Source organism: Polypterus senegalus, chromosome 9 (assembly GCF_016835505.1).
Source record: "Polypterus senegalus isolate Bchr_013 chromosome 9, ASM1683550v1, whole genome shotgun sequence".
Lineage (NCBI taxonomy): Eukaryota > Metazoa > Chordata > Cladistia > Polypteriformes > Polypteridae > Polypterus > Polypterus senegalus.
The window spans coordinates 80,398,486-80,421,711 of NC_053162.1; the positions used below are offsets into that span (position 1 = coordinate 80,398,486).

The 23,226-nt window shown below is 37.2% G+C and overlaps 1 protein-coding gene across 1 annotated transcript in view; it reads left to right on the forward strand.

Annotated features, from left to right (window-relative positions):
* vat1l (vesicle amine transport 1-like) overlaps nt 1-23,226 on the forward strand; it is a 229,971-nt gene that overhangs the window by 20,118 nt on the left and 186,627 nt on the right. Inside the window, exon 2 of the mRNA XM_039763355.1 lies at nt 22,124-22,253. Coding sequence (XP_039619289.1) covers nt 22,124-22,253 — 130 coding nt within the window. The remainder of the gene's footprint in view (nt 1-22,123; nt 22,254-23,226) is intronic.

Genomic DNA, 23,226 nt, shown 5'->3' on the forward strand with positions numbered 1-23,226 from the left:
ACGCATCCTCAGTGGTTTTCATAAGAACACTTTGGGAAACTTTGAAAGTGTTTTTACGAGGACACACTACTTCATCTCTCTCTCACACAAATAAATTGTAGCGACAGAATAGATGATGAGTATAACTTACACATTCAAGGAGTACTAAGTCCTCATATTCCACTCAGTTCAAAGAAGATAAGACAAAATCCAGGGAATTTTTTGATACAATTCAAATACCACAGCTTTATATTCGGCACAGAAGAATTTGACAAATCGCTGATGCTCTCAGAACTACTGGATGCTATAAACTCACTCCAGAGTGGAAAAGTGGCAGCCCATAATGGCTAGTGGATTTTTTTGAAAACGTTTCAACTAAATTCGCTCCATTATTATTAGCAGCATTCATAGAAGTTACAAAAAATACAATTTTGCCTTAAACTTTCCGGCAAGCATTAATTACCATTTTTCCACAGAAAATTATTTTCTAGAATGTGCATCATACAGAACAATTTAACTGCTGAATAATGATGTTAAGGTACTCTCAAAAGTGTTAGCTGGAAAGATTGAGAAATAGCTTCCTTCTGTATTATCAGAAGACAAAATAGGTTTATTAAAGGCAGACACTTAGCCTTAAACATTTGGGATTTGTTTAATATAATATGCGCACTACAAAATCTAACATACTGGTGATCTTATTAACTTTGGATGCAGAAAAAGCTTTTGATACACCAAAATGGGACAATCTGTTCACATTGCACAAATTGGTGTTTGGTCCAAATATATCTCATGGTTAAAATTGTTTTATACCAATCCAGAAGCTCAGTTCCTAGTAACAACACCAACTCAGACTACTTCAAACGAGAACATGGTACTTGACAAGGGTGCCCTCTAATGAGCCATTGGCCATTCATTTTCGAAATACATCAGAGGTAAGGAGAATTATCAAAGAGGACATGAACAGAAAATACCACTATACACAGATGATATGGAACATTATATATCAGACCGACAAATATCTTTACTATTAGTCCTATGCAAAATTTCAAAAGGCATCTGGACACAAAATTAACTTGAACAAATGTGTGTGTTTTTGAGTGAACAATTCAGCACATCATACTAGACTTGACATCTCTCTTTTCATTCTATCAGACAGTTTAAATATCTAAAGATAAACATCACAATTAAATATTAAGATCCTTTTTAATACAACTTTGGTAACAGCATCAAAAAAATCAAACAAGATGTTAACAGATTGTCTACTGTCCATCTCACCTTAGCAGAGAGAATCAATACATTCAAGATAAAACATCTTTCCTAAGTTTCTGTTTCAGAGCATCCATATATGTATCAACAAATTGTTCTTTAAGAAACTGGACTAATTTATAACCTCATTTATTTGAAATTTGAGATATCCTTTAATTCAAAAGGTGACTCAACAAAGACTTAAAGCAGAAGGTGGCATGTCACTCCCTATCTCCTAATTATATTACTGAGTGGCAAATATGCACACCGCAAAGACCTGAAAATCTGCCCAAAATAATGGATATACACCAGCCTGGTCAACAATAGAAAGTAAATCTTACTATGTGTCTTCTTTATATGCCCAGCTTTGTGCCCAAGTAAATATTAACTTTTATCATCATACTAATAATCCAGTCATCCGCCATTCACTCAGAATTTGAAACCAAGGCAGGACACACTTTGAGGCAGAGAAACTTTTATCTGTTACTCCTCTAGGTGGCGATCACCTTTTTCAGTCTTCTCAGACCTACTTAGTATTTAATGTTAGGAAAACACTTGGGCTTAAGACACTTAGAGAACTGTATATAGATAGCATATTTACATCTTATGAACATTTGCACTTCAAATTTAACATTCCAGCAACAAAATCTTTTCCACTATTTTTAAATTAGAAATTTTATTAACAGAAACCTTTCCAATTATGCTCACCTTCTATTTCTATTCTGTAGGCAATACTGGTTAGTCTTAAAGACTCCGATAGCATCTCAACAATATATAAAAACATCTCAAAAAATTTTCTCTTCACCGATCCTAGGAAATGGTGGGGAAAAGAATATTCCAATTAACATCTCAGAAACTGAATGAAAGCCAGGCATACATGAAATACACTCTAGCTCTATATACAGAAGCAGTCAATAATTCAACTTACAATGTTTAGGTTTATAAGCATGTAGTGCAGAAACATCTCTTTTGAAGTTTATTCTTTCAAGGAGGCTGCATTATCAAACATGTTATGTAAACAGAGGTGGATAATCAATTGCTTTTCTAAACATTGTAAGGATAGTTTTCACATTTGGTTTCTTTTTAGTGTAAATTTGCAGTTTCAACTTATGGAGTGAATCCACAAGATTGCAGGCTGTCACTCAGTCCAAGGGAGATACGGTTTTATGTGTTTATTGATAGTGATGAATCTCAAAACTGTGAGATACTGATTCTTAATATTCTAAAATCTACAATAAAGGCATGAGGTGCAGTGTGTTAGAAAATATATGCAGTTTCTTCTTTTTTTTGAGATTTTATTAATTTTATTGCAATCATTTCATACAAATCAATCAATTTTTACAAACAGTAGGATTGAGAACAAGTTGACCCCCACCCCTGAGAGAGAGAGCATGGCCAACAGAGTAAACCTTCAGGCTTGTAAACATACCTAAATTGATGAGTTTGATAAGCCAATAGAGATGAATGGAGAAGAAAAAGAAATACAGAAATAATTGCTTCCTCAGTGCTTTAAGAGCTTATTCTAAAATAATACTTTTTTAAAATTAATTTTATTGAATTCCATACAAATCAATCAAGTTTTACATAAAGAAAATTTGAGTTAAGAACAAATCCATCCCCACCCCTAAGAGAGAGAGCAAGCCAAACAGCATGAAATTTAAGACCTATAAACGTACCTAAATTAATAGATTCTCTGTGCTTTATGAAATTTTTTTAAAATATTACTGATTAGTTCCTGCCATGTTTTGAAAAAAGTCTGTACGGATCCTCTACCTGAGTATTTGATTTTTTCCAATTTCAAATAGTATAACACATCAGTTTCCCACTGACTTAAAAGAGGAGAGTTTGGGTTCTTCCAGTTTATCAGGATAAGTCTGTGTGCCAAAAGTGTAGTGAATGCAATCACAATTTGTTTGTCTTTCTCCACTTTAAGCCCATCTGGAAGAACACCAAACACAGCTGTTAATGGGTTAGGAGGAATTGTGAGTCCAAGGCTGTCTGAAGGGTAATTAAATATTTTGGTCCAGAATAATGTTAATTTGGTGCAGGCCCAGAACATGTGACCCAGTGAGGCTGGAACTAGTTTGCAGCGTTTGCATCTTGGATCATGCCCTGGAAACATTTTGGAGAGTTCTAGTCGAGACAGATGTGCTTGATATATAATTTTCCATCCATCCATCCATCCTCTTCCGCTTATCCGAGGTCGGGTCGCGGGGGCAGCAGCTTAAGCAGAGAGGCCCAGACTTCCCTCTCCCTCCCCGGCCACTTCTTCCAGCTCTTCCGGGAGAATCCCAAGGTGTTCCCAGGCCAGCTGGGAGACATAGTCCCTCCAGTGTGTCCTGGGTCTTCCCCGGGGCTTCCTCCCGGTTGGACGTACCCGGAACACCTCACCAGGGAGGCATCCAGGAGGCATCCTGATCAGATGCCCGAGCCACCTCATCTGACTCCTCTACTCTGAGCCCCTCCCGGATGACTGAGCTTCTCACCCTATCTTTAAGGGAAAGCCCAGACACCCTGCGGAGGAAACTCATTTCAGCCGCTTGTATTCGCGATCTCGTTCTTTCGGTCACTACCCATAACTCATGATCATAGGTGAGGGTTGGAGCGTAGATCGACTGGTAAATTGAAAGCTTTGCCTTACGGCTCAGCTCCTTTTTCACCACGACAGACCGATGCAGAGCCCGCATCACTGCGGACGTCGCACCAATCCGCCTGTCGATCTCACGCTCCATTCTTCCCTCACTCGTGAACAAGACCCCGAGATACTTGAACTCCTCCACTTGTGGCAGGATCTCTCCCCCAACCCTGAGAGGGTACTCCACCCTTTTCCGGCTGAGGACCATGCTCGGATTTGGAGGTGCTGATTCTCATCCCAGCCGCTTCACACTCAGCTGCGAACCGATCCAGAGAGAGCTGAAGATCACGGCCTGATGAAGCAAACAGGACAACATCATCTGCAAAAAGCAGTGACCCAATCCTGAGTCCACCAAACCGGACCCCATCAACACCCTGGCTGCGCCTAGAAATTCCGTCCATAAAAGTTATGAACAGAATCGGTGACAAAGGGCAGCCCTGGCGGAGCCCAACTCTCACTGGAAAAGGGCTCGACTTACTGCCGGCAATGCGGACCAAGCTCTGACACCGGTTGTACAGAGACCGAACAGCTCTTATCAGGGGTCCGTACCCCATACTCCCGGAGCACCCCCACAGGATTCCCGAGGGACACGGTCGAATGCCTTTTCCAAGTCCACAAAACACATGTAGGCCGGTCGGGCAAACTCCCATGCACCCTCCAGGACTCTGCTAAGGGTGAAGAGCTGGTCCACTGTTCCGCGACCAGGACGGAAATATAATATAATTTTGAGTTGTATAATTGTATGCTTTGCGCATATGGAGTGAATTCTCTGCATTGCTACTTTCCAGTCCTTTTCTGATATATTAATTGAGAGATCTTTTTCCCAGTGACCTCTTGGATCTTTGAATAGGAGGGATTGTAAAATGATTTTATATATTGTAGAGATGGAGTCTAAGTCCTTGAGATTGAGCAATATTTTTTCCAGCATGGATGAGGGTGCAAGATGAGGAAAATCTGGAAGGTTCTGTTTAACAAAGTTCCTGATTTGAAGATAGTGAAAGAAATGTGTAGCTGGAATGTTAAATTTGGAATGTAATTGTTCATAGGATGCAAAGACGTTGTCTATATAAAGATCTCTAAGCAAGTTAATTCCAAATTTTTCCAGATATTAAAACTGCATATGTTTGTGAAGGTTGAAAGAGGTGGTTCTCTTGCAGAGGTGCCACAGATAAAAGCTTCTCCGTCTTAAAATGCTTTCTACATTGGTTCCAGATTCTAAGTGAGTGGAGCACAATTGGGTTATTAGTGTATTGCCGATAACGTGTGTTTATTGGAGCACAGAGCAAGGAATACAAAGAAGTACTGCAGGATTTTACTTCTATTGCGGTCCAAGCCTGTGTATGTTCTTCTATTTGTGTCCAGGTTCTTATCGCCTGTATATTTGCTGCCCAGTAATAAAACTGGAAGTTAGGTAGAGCCATGCCTTCTGCCTTTTGTCTTTGTAGGGTCGCTCTTTGATGCGTGGATGTTTTGAATTCCAAATAAATGAGGTTATTGTTGAATCTAATTGCTTAAAGAATGATTTATTAATGTATATTGGATGTTTTGAAATAAAAAGGAGCTTAGGAAGAATATTCATCTTAACAGTGTTAATTCTTCCAGCTAGTGTGAGATGAAGGGTTGACCATCTATGCAAGTCTTGTTTAATTTTTTCCATGCAGACGCGAAATTTTGTTGATAAAGAGCTTTATGTTTACTTGTGATGTTTACCCTAGGTATTTAAACTGTTCTGCAATGATAAAAGGTAGGGTATCTAATCTAATATTATATGCTTGAGAATTCACTGGAAAGAGTACACTTTTATTCAGATTAATTCTGAGACCAGAGATCTTTTGAAATTCTGTGAGTGCTGTTAAGACTGCAGGCACAGAATTTTCTGGGTCCGATATATACAGTACCATATCATCTGCATATAATGAGATTTTCTGTTCCAGTCCTTCTCTGCTAATCCCCTTTATCTGATCAGTATTTCGACAATGTATTGCCAGTGGTTCAATGGCAATTGCAAACAATAGCAGTGACAAGGGCATCCTTGTCTAGTGCCACGTTCTAGTTTAAAGTAGTCTGAGCAAATGTTGTTGATGCAAACTGAAGCTTCTGGGTTAGTATACAGTAATTTAATCCATGCACAAATGTTCGGGCCAAACCCAAACTTCTCCAATGTAGTAAAAGGTATTTCCATTCAATCATGTCGAATGCTTTTTCTGCATCCAATGATAATAATATTTCTGGGGTGTTTGATTTAGTTGGTGAGTATATTACATTAAACAGGCGTCGAAGATTTGAAGATAAGTGTCGGCCCCTAATAAATCCAGTTTGGTCTTGTGATATTACGAGGGAGCACTTTCTCCATCCTTCTAGCTATGATTTTAGAGAGTATTTTAACGTCGTTATTCAGAAGTGAAATTGGTCTGTATGATGCACATTGTAATAAGTCCTTATTTTGTTTTGGAAAACAGTGATTAGTGCTTGGCGAAAGGTTTGAGGAAGAGATTGGTTATCTCTGGCTTCTGTAAATGTTGCTAATAGGAGGGAGCTAGCTGAGCGAGAATTTCTTGTAAAATTCTGCAGGGTAGCCATCAGGGCCTGCTGCTTTCCCGCCTTGGAGTGACTTTATAGCATCTAGTAATTCTGATAATGCCAGAGGTTTATCAAGTTCCTCCACACTAAAAGTGTCTATTTGTGGTATCTGTAATGTATCCAGAAATGCATTAGATTGTGTATTGTCTTCTTTAAACTCAGTAGTATATAGGATTTATAGTAGTCTCTGAAAGTGTGCATTATATTTTTGTGTTCGATGATTTTATCTCCATTCGTTGGTGATTACTGAGATTGCGTTGCGCACTTCTTGCTTGTGAATTTGTTGAGCTAAAAGCTTATTAGCTTTCTCTCCATGTTCATAGTAATGATGTCTGGATTTGTAAATTAGTTGTTCAGTTTCTTTAGTTGTCAAGAGGTTTAGTTCTGAATGTAGAGCCTGCCGTTTTCTATGTAGAGTCTAGTTTGGTAATCTGGTGTGTTCTTCATCTATTCTAGTAATTTCGCTTTTTATCTCTGCTAATTTCTTGGCTTCGAATTTATTTCTGTGGGAAAGATATGAGATAATATGTCCTCTTAAGAAGGCCTTAAGAGTTTCCCAGAGTGTTCCTGCAGAGATCTCGGAGGATGTATTTGTCTCTAGAAAGAATTGGATTTGTTTGGATTTAAATTCCGTACAATTCTCATCTGCTAACAGAAGCGGGTTGAGACGCCATCTGCGGCGTGAGTGTATGGGGCTTAGTAATTTTAGCTCCAAGATCATAGGTGCATGGTCAGAAATAACAATAGCATCGTATTCGCAAGATTTAATCATAGGCAAGAAGTTATTATCTATAAAGAAGTAATCAATCCTTGTGTAGCAATGATGTACTGGTGAGTAGAAAGAATATGTTCTTGAATTTGGGTTTAAAACCTCCGGGGTCTGATAAGTTGTGATCAGTTATAAACTTTGTAATTATCTTTGTGGTGTTAGATGCCGTTCCCCCTGTGGAAGAAGTCCTATCTAAAAGTGGATTTAAAACACAATTAAAGTCCCCAGCCATTATTTATTCTAAAATATTACTGATTAGATCCTGCCATGCTTTGAAAAAAACTGTACAGATCCTCTAACTGAGTATTTGTTTTTTTCCAATTTCAAATAGTATAAAACATCGGTTTCCCACTGGCTTAAAAGAGGAGAGTTAGGATTCTTCCAGTTTAGCAAAATAAGTGTGCGTGCCAAAAGTGTAGTGAATGCAATCTCAGTTTGTTTGTCCTTCTCCACTTTAAACCCATCTGGAAGAACCCTAAACACAGCTGTTAATGGGTTAGGAGGGATTGTGAGACCAAGGCTGTCTGAAAGGTAATTAAACATTTTGGTCCAGAATGATGTTAATTTGGTGCAGGCCCAAAACATGTGATCCAGTGAGGCTGGGACTGCACAGAGTTTCAATAAAAAATTAGATTCTAACTTGAACTTTATCATTCAAATCTGTGATATAAATGTTTATTCTTCCATCGATGCATCTGATGCACCATCCATTCATTTTATCCAGCTATTAGCTATCAGTGTACTTTAGAAAATGTGTTTTAAGAATATGAATAAAATGTAAGATTTTAAATCTTAAAGTAGGGCTGGGTATCGTGAAATATTTCTAAATTTGATTAAATTTTCTTATTCATAATGGTTCAACTCAATTTGATTCTGACTTCGATTCAATCAATATCGATTGTTAGTGTATAATGTCAAGGTTTTTAATTAGGGTGACGTGTTTGTGTTTTATTTTAGTAGTTGATGTGACCCAGACAGATAACCCATAAAAATGTATATTGTTTAATAATAAATAAATGATGTGGCCCAATGCATTTCATTTCAGTTTATATTTACCAGCTCCTCAATTGCCATAGAAGACAATTGTAAACAGTAAACTCTGGTTTCTGATCTAATTTGCATTGTATTAAAACCCATTGTTATGTGTACCCATATAAGCTACTGAAAAATGAAAACTTAACTATAAACCATAAATTAATATTGTACAAAGGCCCAGAGATAAGCCTTGAGCTAAAGGCCTTTTACTTTAACTTAAAAAATCAGGTTGCTGATCGTCAGTTATAAAAGAATAGAGGCAAATAAAAACACTTTTTTACTTCTTGGGATCCTGCTAAATTGTTCTACAAAAAAAGAAGCTGGACTACATGTCCTGGTATAATAATGTCACCAGCAACTTAAAACACTGCTTTCTCTGTGAACTGTCATTTTGGTGGAAACCTGCTGATGTGTAGGCTGTCCCTAGGGGCTACATCAATTCAAAGGATCCCTTTGCCATTTTAGGTGGAGTAGGGCTGTCAACTGTGGGACCAGGGGAGGTGTCTTACTGCTGTTCTGTACCAGTGCTTTCAGCCCTAGCACCATCATATTCCTGCTACAGCTGAAAGTATTCAGAGGTAAACCTGCAAGCCCACTGGGAATGTTTTTGGTTACTATTAAGTTTAATATTTCCATTGACAAAAAACATAATGATAATATAATTGTACAAATTCACCTTCTCCAGTCCTACAGCCTCAGTTGCCAGTCTTCAAGAAGTGGAATCACAGTCGTGCTCAACCAAGAAAAGAATGGCCTTAAATCGAAGATCTAATGCTAAGTAGATCTTGTTCTTTATTGTCACATACCTCAAACCAAATTTACATATGTAAAATACTTTTATTCACAGTTAACATTCACATGCACACATAAATTCATGGATGTTTTCAAGTCAATTTATTGATGCTTTTCTGTATCTAATTTATGAAATATATTTGTAATGTAATAAATAGTTATTTCCATTTTTACTGTTATTCATGAAACCTCTGGTCAAATTAACTTAAACTTACATGCCACTGTATGTTAAAGCTGTCTCAGTCTACAGTGTCTCTATTTTAACAATACTACAGTATGAACAAAACTGATCAAGAAACTTAACCTTGGCTTGAAGTTGTCATGCAGAGCGGATTTGACCTCTTTAATAATGGTGGACTCATTGGGTTCATTGGTGCTTGTCTGTGCATGTAGAAGCCCATTGACAGAAAGCATTGTGATGCTGTCCTCAGACATGACTAATGTGGGTGTTTTCGTTGGTCTCAGTGCCTTGACAATATCTTCTGCCGAGGTTATATCATTCTTTGTCTGGGTGCAAATATCATTTACCTGTTGACACATACCTCAGTTGATAGCAATACTGCAGAAATTGCTGCTGCTGCTCCAAAAACCTGTCTAGCATCTTCAACGCACTGTTCTATTGTGTCACTACATTGATCACTAGCTAATTAGCTGTTTAAGTAGGTCCAACAACTTTTGCTTAATTTTAAGGTACTACAGTGAAAAAAAATTACAATATTTCAGACTTGGCCAAGCAACTGAGGGACAGATGAAATTCTGAGAGCTGCTTGTGAGGCCAAATTCAAGGTTTGTGTAAAACACCCAACTTGAAATTCCTACAGATCATACAGTTGTGCTTGAACGTTTGTGAACCCTTTAGAATTTTTTATATTTCTGCATAAATATGACCTAAAACATCATCAGATTTTCACTCATGTCCTAAAAGTAGATAAAGATAAACCAGGTAAACAAATGAGACAAAAATATTATACTTGGTCATTTATTTATTAAGGAAAATGATCGAATGTTACATATTTGTTAGTGGCAAAAGTATATGAACCTTTGCTTTCAGTATATCGTGTGACCCCCCTTTGCAGCAATAACTGCAACTAAACGTTTCCGGTAACTTTTGATCTTTCCTGCACACCGGCTTGGAAGAATTTTAGCCCATTCCTTCGTACAGAACAGCTTCAACTCTGGGATTTTGGTGGGTTTCCTCACATTAACTGCTCGCTTCAGGTCCTTCCACAACATTTCAATTGGATTAAGGTCAGGACTTTGACTTGGCCATTCCAAAACATTAACTTTATTCTTCTTTAACCATTCTTTGGTAGAACAACTTGTGTGCTTAGGGTCATTGTCTTGCTGCATGACCCACCTTCTCTTGAGATTAAGTTCATGGACAGATGTCCTTATATTTTCCTTTAGAATTCTCTAATATAATTCAGAATTCATTGTTCCATCAATGAAGGCAAGCCGTCCTGGCCCAGATGCGGCAAAACAGGCCCAAACCATGATACTACCACCACCATGTTTCACAGATTCGATAAGGTTCTTATGCTGGAATGCAGTGTTTTCCTTTCTCCAAACATAACGCTTTTCATTTAAACCAGAAAGTTCTATTTTGGTCTCATCCGTCCACAAAACATTCTTCCAATAGCCTTCTGGTTTGTCCACGTGATCTTTAGCAAACTACAGACGAGCAGCAATGTTTTTTTTTTGGAGAGCAGTGGCTTTCTCCTTGCCACCCTGCCATGCACACCATTGTTGTTCAGTGTTCTCCTGATGGTGGACGCATGAACATGAACATTAGCCAATGTGAGAGAGGACTTAAGTTGCTTAGAAGTAGTTACCCTGGGGTCCTTTGTGACCTCGGCGACTATTACACGCCTTGCTCTTGGAGTGATTTTTGTTGGTCGACCACTCTTGGGGAGGGTAACAATGGTCTTGAATTTCCTCCATTTCTACACAATCTGTCTGACTGTGGATTGGTGGAGTCCAAACTCTTTAGAGATGGTTTTGTAACCTTTTCCAGCCTGATGAGCATCAACAACTCTTTTTCTGAGGTCCTCAGAAATCTACTTTGTTCATGCCACGATACACTTCCACAAACGTGTTGTGAAGAGCAGACTTTGAATGATCCCTGTTCTTTAAATAACACAGGGTGCCCACTCACACATGATTGTCATCCCATTGTTTGAAAACACCTGACTCTAATTTCACCTTCAAACTAACTGCTAATCCTAGAGGTTCACATACTTTTGCCTCTCACAAATATGTAATATTCGATCATTTTCCTTAATAAATAAATGACCAAGTTTAATATTTTTGTCTCATTTGTTTAACTGGTTTCTCTTTATCTACTTTTAGGACTTGAGTGAAAATTTGATGATGTTTTAGGTCATATTTATGCAGAAATATAGAAAATTCTAAAGGGTTCACAAACTTTCAAGCACAACTGTATGTGCTGTGTTATCTGTGACAATGGCTGGATCTTTATCTTTATTATCTCACTCATTTAATGCATCAGTAACAGCCCTAGTCTGCAAAGCATGCAAAAGGAGTTGTCAGGAATCATTTATGTAGTGGCAAGTCATTGTCACATATGAATTGGTCACTGTGGATGTCCAACTCTCTTAGCCAACTTAAGTGAAGTGACAGTGGTGCCTTTCACATCTTCATAAAGCTTCTGGGAAGCCATTTCTGTAAAATGTTTGCGTGTTGGTAACACCTATTGTAGCCCTAACACATGCACATTTTTCTGCATCCATTGTTTACAATGACACTATATGGCTTTATATCTTTACAGATGAAAGTCACAATAGATGCTGTTATTTTTTGGACACATAGCTAATTTACCAGTAGCTTGTGTGTGAATACATTCACTAGGTGAAGCTGCATGCGCTCAATTTTTCAGGAGATAGAAGCGCTGGGTGGTGTCTCGTCAAACAGTTTCTAATATCTGTTGTGTTCCCATTCTATTTCACCTCCACTTTGCATAGCTTACTCATAGCTTTCATTTTGTCCAAATCATCACTGTCCTTTTTTTAAATCCAGAATGTCTCTATACATCAGCCTTTCGGGTTGCTGGTACTTGATTTACGTTACAAAATTCAGCCATTTTTGTGGACTAATGTCAGTGTAAGTAAATTTAATTCTGATAGATGTCTTTGGCAGTTTGAGTGACATCTGCAGGTGTGGATATTCTTTGCACGTCTGCATCCATACATTTGTGTGAAATTACAGAATTGATCGCAGAATTTTGTAAATTAAAGTCACATTGCTGAAAAACAATTGAACTTAATTGAAAGATCAATTTTTTTAAACCCTATCTTAAGTCTATCTTAAAAGTAGATTACAGTTGTCTAGCAGTAAGTGACAACAGTATTTCTGCTTCATATACATATATTTTATATATAAACATCTACACATGAAAGTGTGTTTGTCTGTCTGGCCCGGAAGTGAGAGGTGGAGTCAGGGTTAAGGGCTCTGCCTCCGAGGAAACAGAAAACTTGCTTAGCCACTAATAACACAAGCGAGGCGAGCACATCAGAAAAATGAAACCTCAGAAGAAAGACAAAGTCGCTTAGCCACTAACTTCAGCAAAATGGTATCTCTTTTACTTTTCCTTCTGCCGCTAATGCATAAGTGATGCAAACATATCGGCAAAACGAATCCTACTAGGAGAGAAATACCCAGAGTAGTTCCTTTTAATTACCTGACTTCTGTATATTTCAATTTTTTTTCTGACGATTTCAATAGTTTCTAGGACCCCAGGCTTTTTACCACATGGGCTGACACACCTAGTATATATATAAGTATTGCTGGGTGGAAAACCCGCCTATACATGCTTACAGCAGTTAGCAAATAGATTCTGTAAGCTTTAGAATGTCAAAAAGGACTTTTTTGGAGATTTGATAAAAATTTTGGAGTTTGCATGTTCTCCCCGTGTCTGCATGGGTTTCCTCTGGGCGCTCCGGTTTCCTCCCACAGTACAAAGACATGCCGGTTAGGTGGATTGGTGATTATAAATTGGCCCTAGTTTGTGGGTGTGTTTGTGTGTGTCCTGTGGTGGGTTGGCACCCTGCCCAGGATTGGTTCCTGCCTTGTGCCCTGTGTTGGCTGGGATTGGCTTCAGCAGACCCCCGTGACCCTGTGTTCGGATTCAGCGGGTTGGAAAATGGATAGATGGATGGTAATAGTGAAAGTTAGAAAACATCTTGTTTGCAGACATTTTATATTTATGTAGAAAAAAGTTATGTTTTTAGCAGCCTTTTATTAGACTTTGCAGATATGAAATTAAGCACATAATTTACCTTGTTAAATTAGACTTTGTGAGTGATTTGTAATCTTTTTATTAATGACAGTTAAGAACATTTGCTTTTCTTTCATGTGTTAAAATAAAACTTTAATACCTTTCTACTATTGCATTTAGTGCCTTTAATCAATAATATACTGCTCAAAAGAATTAAAGGAACACTTTTTAATCAGAGTATAGCATAAAGTCAATGAAACTTATGGGATATTAATCTGGTCAGTTAAGTAGCAGAGGGGGTTGTTAATCAGTTTCAGCTGCTGTGGTTTTAATGAAATTAACAACAGATGCACTAGAGGGGCAACAATGAGATGACCCCCAAAACAGGAATGGTTTAACAGGTGGAGGCCACTGACATTTTTCCCTCCTCATCTTTTCTGACTGTTTCTTCACTAGTTTTGCATTTGGCTACAGTCAGTGTCACTACTGGTAGCATGAGGCAATACCTGGACCCTACAGAGGTTGCACAGGTAGTCCAACTTCTCCAGGATGGCACATCAATACGTGTCATTGCCAGAAGGTTTGCTGTGCCTCCCTGCACAGTCTCAAGGGCATGGAGGAGATTCTAGGAGACAAGCAGTTACTCTAGGAGAGCTGGAGAGGGCCATAGAAGGTCCATAACCCATCAGCAGGACCAGTATCTGCTCCTTTGGGCAAGGAGGAACAGGATGAGCACTGCCAGAGCCCTACAAAATGACCTCCAGCAGGCCACTGGTGTGAATGTCTCTGACCAAACAACCAGAAAGACTTCATGAGGGTGACCCAAGGGCCCCATGTCCTCTAATGGGCCCTGAGCTCACTGCCCAGCAGCATGCAGCTCGATTGGCATTCGCCATAGAATACCAGAATTGGCAGATGCACCACTGGTGCCCTGAGCTTTTTACAGATGAGAGCAGGTTCATCCTGAGCACGTGATAGAAGTGAAAGGGTCTGGAGAAGCCATGGAGAACATTATGCTGCCTGTAACATCATTCAGCTTAAGCAGTTTGGTGGTGGGTTAATGATTGTCTGGGGAGGCATATCCATGGAGGGTCACACAGACCGCTACAGGCTTGACAAAGGCACCTTGGCTGCCATTAGGTATCAGGATGAAATCCTTGAACCCATTGTCAGACCCTATGCTGGTACAGTGGCTCCTGGTGCACAGCAATTCCTGGCCTCATGTGGTGAGAGTATGCAGGCAGTTCCTGGAGGATGAAGGAATTGATACCATTGACTGGCCACCACACTTTCCTGACCTAAATCCAATAGAACACCTCTGGGACATTATGTTTTGGTCCATCCAATGCCACCAGGTTGCACCTCAGACTGTCCAGGAGCTCAGTGATGCCCTGGTCCAGATCTGGGAGGAGATTCCCCACACCATCTCATTAGAAGCATGCACCGATGTTGTCAGGCATGTATACAAGAACACAGGGGCCATACAAAATGCTGCGTACAATTTTGAGTTGCTGCAATTAAATTTTGGCAAAATGGACTAGCCTGCCACATAGTTTTTTCACTCTGATTTTTGGGGCGTCTTTGAATTCAGGGCTCTGTAGGTTGATCATTTTCATTTCCATCAAATGATGTGGCATCCTTTCGTTCCTAACACATTACCCAGTCTATATCAGTATAGATATCCAGGAGGATTTCTTTTTCCCATTGAGATCTGATGTGTTTTCAAAGTGTTCCTTTAATTTTTTTGAGCAGTTTATATTGGAAGCAGTTAATTTTTTAAATATATTAATGGCTGACAATACATTTTAGTTTGACTTTAAAAATCAGTTTTATAATGTGGCATTATTTTTTGTTAGAGAAAATCTTTAGATTTAAAGCAGAAATATGATGTTTGCATAAGTATTCAGTCCCTGTGCTGTGGAAGGACAATGTTTACACAGCTGAAAACAATTATTCAAATTATTATAACAACTGCCACCCTCTTTTGATAAAAACTGCATAGCTACTGGGTCATTAATTTTTGTATCTTAAGGGTAGTTGTAAAAATGAAAAAATAAAGCACAATCAAAAGTACAAAAATAATGCAAATGCATAAATTAAGTAGTTGTTCTAGGGGGCACTGTTGATTGGATTATTGATACTTAGTTCAATTTAGACATTAGGAAAGAGTATAGATATTAACATAGTCAATGCCCGACAAAACTGATACTTAATGGCATACCGTAGACATCATATGGTTTAACACACTAGAAATGATCACGGGTAAAGAATCATGAGGAGTAGGCATGTAACAATTGCCAGAAGCAAAAATGTTTTCCTTTGGACTAGTATTTTTTACTGATGGAAGAACTTCTTTACTTTGAAACAGAAAAATAAGACATACATTATAAATGTTGCATGTATTTTCTTACTGGAATTGATACACAAAGGAACATTAGAATGCAGAACTTAAGTTTTATCACCTAAGTCATTGTTTCTTGGAACTACTGAGCTGCTGGTGGTTTAATAGACTGAATAAGAGCTCCAAAAATTTAAAAAAATGAAAAGTGTTAGAAAGTTAGGTAGTGGTGAGCGTTCAAGCCCAACAATGAATTAATACCTCTAGCAAAGTAAAGCATGTTGGATGCTCAGAGTGTCAGTGCATCGCATTCTGTATCCTGATTTAAGAAATTTCTTTCAGTGTGTCTGTTGAGTTTTTTTCTTTCTTTTTTCTTTTTTTTAATTTTAATAGACAGTTTCCAGAAGGATACAGTTGCTTGGGCTTCAATTATTGCTTATTTGTAGTTGTACCTGTATATAGGAAGTAAACAAAATATGCCAAACAGTTAAAACTGAATAACCCATATGGTCTGCTAATATGACCAATTGTGGAAAAATGTTTTTTCCAATGCTTGTGGATCATTAATTGTGTTCATTGCAGAGCAATCCAGTGCTACCAACACAATTTCAGTAGTGTGATGTGAACTGTTGTTTTGTTCATTTGCATGTAATCTTGAGGGTTATACAAGCAGCATTCGTGAACTGTCAGAATGTACAAATGAATAAGAACCTAAACATGTGACATCATGTTTACACCAATCACATTATGTAATAATCTTTCTGACCAGACGCAGTAGCATGAAGCCTGTACGGTGCAATTTGCTTTACCGTCTAATTTTTTTATTGGCACACCTGAAATAATAATTTGACCATATCTACACATACTACTCCAAATATGGTCTCCTTTCTTGTTTCTCCATCGATCCATATTATCAATCATTTTTCATTGGTAACTTTAGCCACTAGTTAATAATACTAACAAGCTTTGTCCTACAAAGGGGAATGAAGAAGAAAATGTGACATATTGTGTTCTTGTATGAATTGTATTCTGAGAACTAGAATGGTATCTATGCATATGAATTAGTATTTCAGTTTTCAATTCAAAATCTATTCCCCTGTGTGTTTTCTGCTGTTTGCTTATCACAAAAAAGTCTGGTCTCTGCCCCAAAAAATCACAGTTTATTGGGGGATCAATGAAATCTATTACAAACAATATTATAGTACCACTTCAAATTTACAAACTAATCAGTACCTAAATTGCCTTGAAAGGTGACATTTTAAATCAGACAGAGGCAAAATGTTAAACTACAGAGAAAGGTGTGTGACAAAAGTGAGACAAAATCATAGTATAGATAATTCTGATGCATTTTAATTAGATGTTTAACAACTGGCAGCATAAATAAGTATACATGTATTGTTGCATTACGTGGATGAAGGAATAACAATTAAAAGAGCACAAATTGGGGCTGAGTACTGCCACCATTGAACCAACATTTTTTTTTTAATTTATTTGAGTCTCTGTGGAAAAAGTATCTATGTTATACCTAAAAAGATCATCCCACTTTTTTTTATCTTTTTGTGGTGTGTTTACATAAATGCGAAAAATCACCTACTGTCATTGTCATGTCTGTCCGCATGAAATAAATCGGGTCTCAGGGGCTGATTTTGTTACATTTTGGTAAACTTTATCCTTCTGTGAAATTCGTAAGTAAAATTCCATTTTCATTGAGATATTTTGAAAAGGCGTACAGAACAAATTTCTGAAATTAGAAAAACTCCCATTCAGAAGCATTTGCAAACTTTTAAAATTGTCCGTCTTAAAACAGGGAAACATTCTGTGTGACCTCAATTACTCAGTAGATAAAATTTATCTTGAGAGAGGTTATTTCAACTTGGATATTTAACATATTTTCCTTTTTTACTTGCCTTATAGATACTACCAATAGATAAAACAAATCCCCAGTACAAATTATTGAAACAGCAGCGGAGTCCATGCAAAGGTTTGCATACCAGCCTGTTTCATCTGCTGCTTCAGTTCATACCAGGGGTCTCATTTTAAAATCATTGCATGAATTTGATGTTGAAAATATGTCCACGCCAAAATACAGGAAAATGCATATGGCAAGAAAAAAAATCTGCTTTGTAAAACCTGGCATACACAATTTGCCTTTATTAACAACAATAATCTGTAAATGTGCCTATTTGAACTCGCTTCAAACTCAGCCTGGTAGCCACCCTGAGATGACCATACATGGACTATGCTAATCAGCCTCATGCATATGCAGTCATGATGCTGCATATTATAATATTATTGCTTATTGGCTGATAGAGCTGCCTCAGCTCTGATGCATCATGCTGCTCTCTGCAACTGAGAAGGCCAAGAGCATTCACAGCATTGCAGCATGTCTTTTGTGCATTCTGGGTATTAAAAACGGCACAAAGTGCCAGCATCTGAGTGGGTCACCACTGTAACCTAGCATATTTAATGACATGATTGCTCTTACAGTGACTAATATAGGGAATATGAAAACCTCGGGGTTCAGCCTATTAACCTTACCAACAAGCCAAGCCACCACATACAGTACCGTCATGTCTGTCAAAGTTTCTTTGTATTAAAACAAATAAATTATGGGTTAGCCCAGGCCGCTTAGCCATGACATTTGTTAGTCTCATCATGCATCACAGATGACTGTGTTAAGGAATGTAACTACTTAAAGTTAACAAAAGCAGCTTTGTTCTCGCTATATGCCCTCATTACATTAAGAAAACAGGACACTGCTACAGATTGCCTATTTATGTTGGCAAAAACCTGCTATGTATGTGCACCTACATCAAATGAAAATTGAATGTAATGCCTCATTGGTTAATGGTTAGTTAATGTAGTGAAGCTTAGCTGACATACTGTACTTCAAACCTCTCGGCCAGTTCCCTGTGAAGTAACAATAGGTAGCTGATATAAACTGACGAGAAACAAAATGTTCTTCAGAGTTAATATGCAGCATTGACCCTCCTAAAATACAGTCTGTATATCATATTTCATCACTTTTGATCTTTAATATTTTTCTCTAATCAACACACATCATAATAACAGTTTGATAATATGAATTATTTATACACGTGAGTCATCATTTTCTGGGTTCTCAGAAACAAGGTGTACGGTACGTATTTACATCAAGTTTTCTTCTATAAATCCTGATGTTTGCATGGAAAGCTGTATATGCACATTTCAGGCCTCTTTTTCTACATATTTTAAATGATCTTCATAAACTTAAAAGTAAAAACATACCAGTAAGGAATGCATAATGTCACTTAACTTATATAAAAGTAAATAGAAAAGGATAAGAGTGACTCTTTAAGCCATTATTTATACAGCGAATAAATATGTTTTTAGTGTATGTTGCACTAGAAAAAAATGCCATGTTTAAAAAATATGAACTAGTATCAGCCATAAAATCTCATAAATATGTTTTTATTGTATGTTGCACTAGAAAAAATGTTATGTTTAAAAAATATGAACTAGTATCAGCCATAAAGTCTCCACAAATATCTAATAACAATAGTTCCAATAATGCCATGATTACATTCCTTGAATTGGCACGTGATACCTATTAAAACTTCTTCAGCTGCCACAACCCTATTTGTGTTTAATTTTTAAGAATGTAATATTACACTTTAAAAACATGTTGTTTTTGTATTCTGCTAATGCATGTTACTACATATTACAATTTTTGGATATGACTCATTATTACTACAAACATATTTAATAAACAAAAATTTGATATCTGTCAATTTGATAAAGTAAAAGTAAAAAGTTCTGACTTTCAAAACAGTTAGCTAAGACCCCAAATGCACCTGAATTTTATGCCATGCATACATTTTCTAACTTGTTTATTGGGGGAAATGGATTATAAGCATTACAGCAGTCTCTGTAGGAAGACTGGTAATATTTATCTGTGGTAACTGCAGCACTCACATCAGTACATTGTCTTAAGTCTTGCTCAGATGGTTCTTTGTGAGATGAGTAGTAGGGCTACCCAGCAATAATTCTGACTAAATGTTTCAAATTTAAAATGTTTACCATTTGTTTAAAAATTTTGAAATGTGGATTTTGAGCTTTATGAGATCCATGTTAGTAGACAATTTACATGCTATTTTTAAGGTTTATTATTTATTAAACTGTTACGTCTTGTCATGGATGTTAAATAATACAAACACGTTTCACTCTGTTCAGCTCTTAAATATCCATCAAAGTTCCACTTTAATTAGGCATTGCAAAGAAAGTCATTATGCTATGCATAGTTCATCTTAGCAAAAATATAAATCTGGCCTGAGCTGTAACAAAACTCTGGCAGAAAAAGAAAAAAGATTTTAAAGGAATACTCCAAACAATAATGATAATTTTTCATCTTTATCTCATGTTGTTTGCAGTGATGGATAACAAACATTGCTAATCTTAGATTTTTATGAACCACAGAGATAAAAAAACTCCTGCTGCAATAGATGTCAATGTGGGCAAATGATGGACAATTTCAAGTAATATCAAACAGGCCATGAAAAAAAATCTCAGGTTACTCATGTCGTGTCAGATAGTGAGTTGTATGCTCCAAACGTGTATTTTGTCTAAAATATTAAGTTAACCATTCCTGAAAATTGTCATACACAATAGGAGTGTGTTAAAAGAGAATTGAGCTTTTGAATTGAAAACTCATCTCTCCCCTCATTTGTTACTTTTCGAGCAACAAATTCATGAAAAAACAGATTAACAGTTTTTCTCAGCTGTAACTCCAGACAGCACAGGATATATTATAGATGAAATAATTGTCATTGTTGGGTGGAGCATTCCTTTAAAATCTTTTTTCTCTAGCTTCAAAAAGTATTATCACTATTATCAGGGCTGAATTTTTTGGGTCCTATTGCTTTTTCCATATTAGACGCCATTTTGCATAACCGTTGTTAGGGTCACGTCCCGTGTTTCTAGGGTCATAGTCTCCGAGTTTGTAACTTTGAGATCATCAGCATCATAGAATGAAAAGACAGGGTCTCTTTGTTTATACTGTATTTTATTTGTTTTGTTTTGCCTTTTGCACGCACCTCCAGGCTTGTTTAAAAATATTAGTTATTTGTTTCCTGCCAATCCAAGACAATTACATTACAATATTACACTAACTTCTCTACTCCTTCTAAAGAGCAGTTGGTTCTGCAGTCTGGGTGGAAGTACATTTCAGAGAGTAAGACATGTCAGAAAATGTTATAATGCAGGGTTCTTCACCACACTCTCCACTGTGGCCTCCACACTGGGTGATGATCAAACCAGAATCCACACTGGTGCAACCATCAGAGACACATTTAATGTAGTCAGGTCCCAAGTCTATCACCTGCTGGCTTCATGGTGAGCAAACCCACAAAATGTGAAACTGGCCACAAATCTAGCAGTCTAAAAATACATTAACAAATGATAAACCTCTGTCTGTATAATAAGGGCAGACAAAGGATTTCAATAAAAAAGAAAATATTTAATGTACATTATTCACTTATTTTCCATAATGCTCAAATAAGTGCAACAGGCAAAAAATGGATTTACTCAAAAAGCAAATTCTATAACAAACAAAGTCCCAATACAGAATCTAATATGATTGGTCAAAAAACAAAGGAGAAGTCAAAAACCAAAAAGCACTAAATTATAAAACATAAGTAAACTCTCTACACGAGAAACAGATGAAATATACTATATTTAACCTGTGAGTCTTCTGAGCCCTTTCTAAGACTGGAGATGGTTCCACAAGAATATGGACAGATGGCCCAGTCTTGTGGAGAATCTCCCACAAAGCACAAGGAATATAGTGGAACATGTGACAATACATAGAAACTAAACCGTGTACTAATGAAAGAATATAAATAGAATATACAGTAAATAAATATGATAGACATAAGAAACATACCTTAAATCACATAAAAAGACATAAAAATGTCAGACTGAACAGTCAAACACAGACTGAACCAGGAAAGAAATATGCATCATTGTAAAAATATAGAATTAATATAGGATGTGAACTGCGAAATTTATACATGGCACCAAAGCAAGAAAAAGCAAATAAAGAGAAGGCAGCAAACAAAGAACATATAGGTCTCTTGTCAAGTTGAGACTATGAAGTAAATACTCAATGGTAGCTCATCATGAGTGAGACCATTTATTTGCCTTTTTGCTTACAGAGGTAAAACTTTCTACTCTCTGTATGGACTTGAAAAACTAAAGTGTAATTCTGCAAAAGAAACTGAAAAAACAGTATTTAATCCTCTTCATTAAATTTTAATTGTATAATCTTAACAGATTACCAGTAAATGCATATACAGTACTATTTGACGTGTAAAATATATTACTTATTTTCTTTTTATTGTATGAATTTATTTGGATATTGCAAGTTTATAGTGCTTTATACAGCAGTTTTTTAAATGGTACTAAAATGAAAGTGGACACTTGTTTTAGAGATGATTGTATTTTATTAAGTATGACATCTCCTTTATTGTTTTATTGCAGTGGCTTGAATTTTTTAGATTTAATGGTTCGACAAGGAAACATTGATAACCCACCAAAGACACCTCTTGTCCCTGGATTTGAATGCTCTGGCATTGTGGAAGCACTGGGTGAAAACACAAAAGAATTTGAGGTTTGTAAAAATTTACTTTAGTATATATTTTAAATATTCATATTGTAAAGGGATATAAGAAGCAATTGTTTAATTATCAGCTTAATAATTGCAGAGATGTTTTTTTTTTCTTTATCTTCAGGCTAGAGAAATAATATATTCAATTTAATACTTTGGTTGGTTACAATGTATTGTATTAAGCAGAAGTTGTATTCACATACACTTTTATAAGAATATGAATTGTGTAAAAGTACAAAAAAACTAATTGACAAGGATGAGACATTATAAAGGTTTGGGGCAGCCACCCGTATATTATATCCTGGCTGTAAACGTTTGCAAAATTTTGAACAGAGATGTTCACACGACTGAGTCCAAAATAGAACTGAATACTTGGAGGTAAGATGACGGTTTTAAGGGCTGGGGAGGGAAATGAAGTTATCTATGCCAGAACCGGAAGTGACATCATCAGAGGTGCTGGAAGTGACGTCATCAGAGGTCCCAGAAGTGATGTCATCAGAGGTCTCGGAAGTGACATCATCAGAGGTGCCGGGACCTGGCTAGATTTCCCAGGAATGGTGTGCCTCCCCCTCATGCTCAGCTATTTGATATAATATGTCATTTTCTATCACAAAATGAGGACCCTGTGGCATGGGCTGATAAGTGTGTTGGCCATTGACACGTACTGCTGCATTTTTTGCATGTTTCAGGGAGTACTCATTCCACTGCTCCCTTATGAAAGAAGCCGGCATTTCTGTGAACTGAAAATGCATTTCAGAAAGAGGGTCCTGTCTGACCTCAAGGGGCGGGGATACCTCCCAGCTTGTCGAGGCACTGGGAGATGACGTGTTTACCTGCAACGGCCCAGGAATCTCCCTGCCTACCTTTTGGACTTACATATCTCTTTCCGCCGGCTGGTTACACGGCGTGAAGACAGCTGTAGTCGAGTCATCACCATCTATAGCTAGGCCTAAGTTTTGTTTGGAGAGTAGTAATT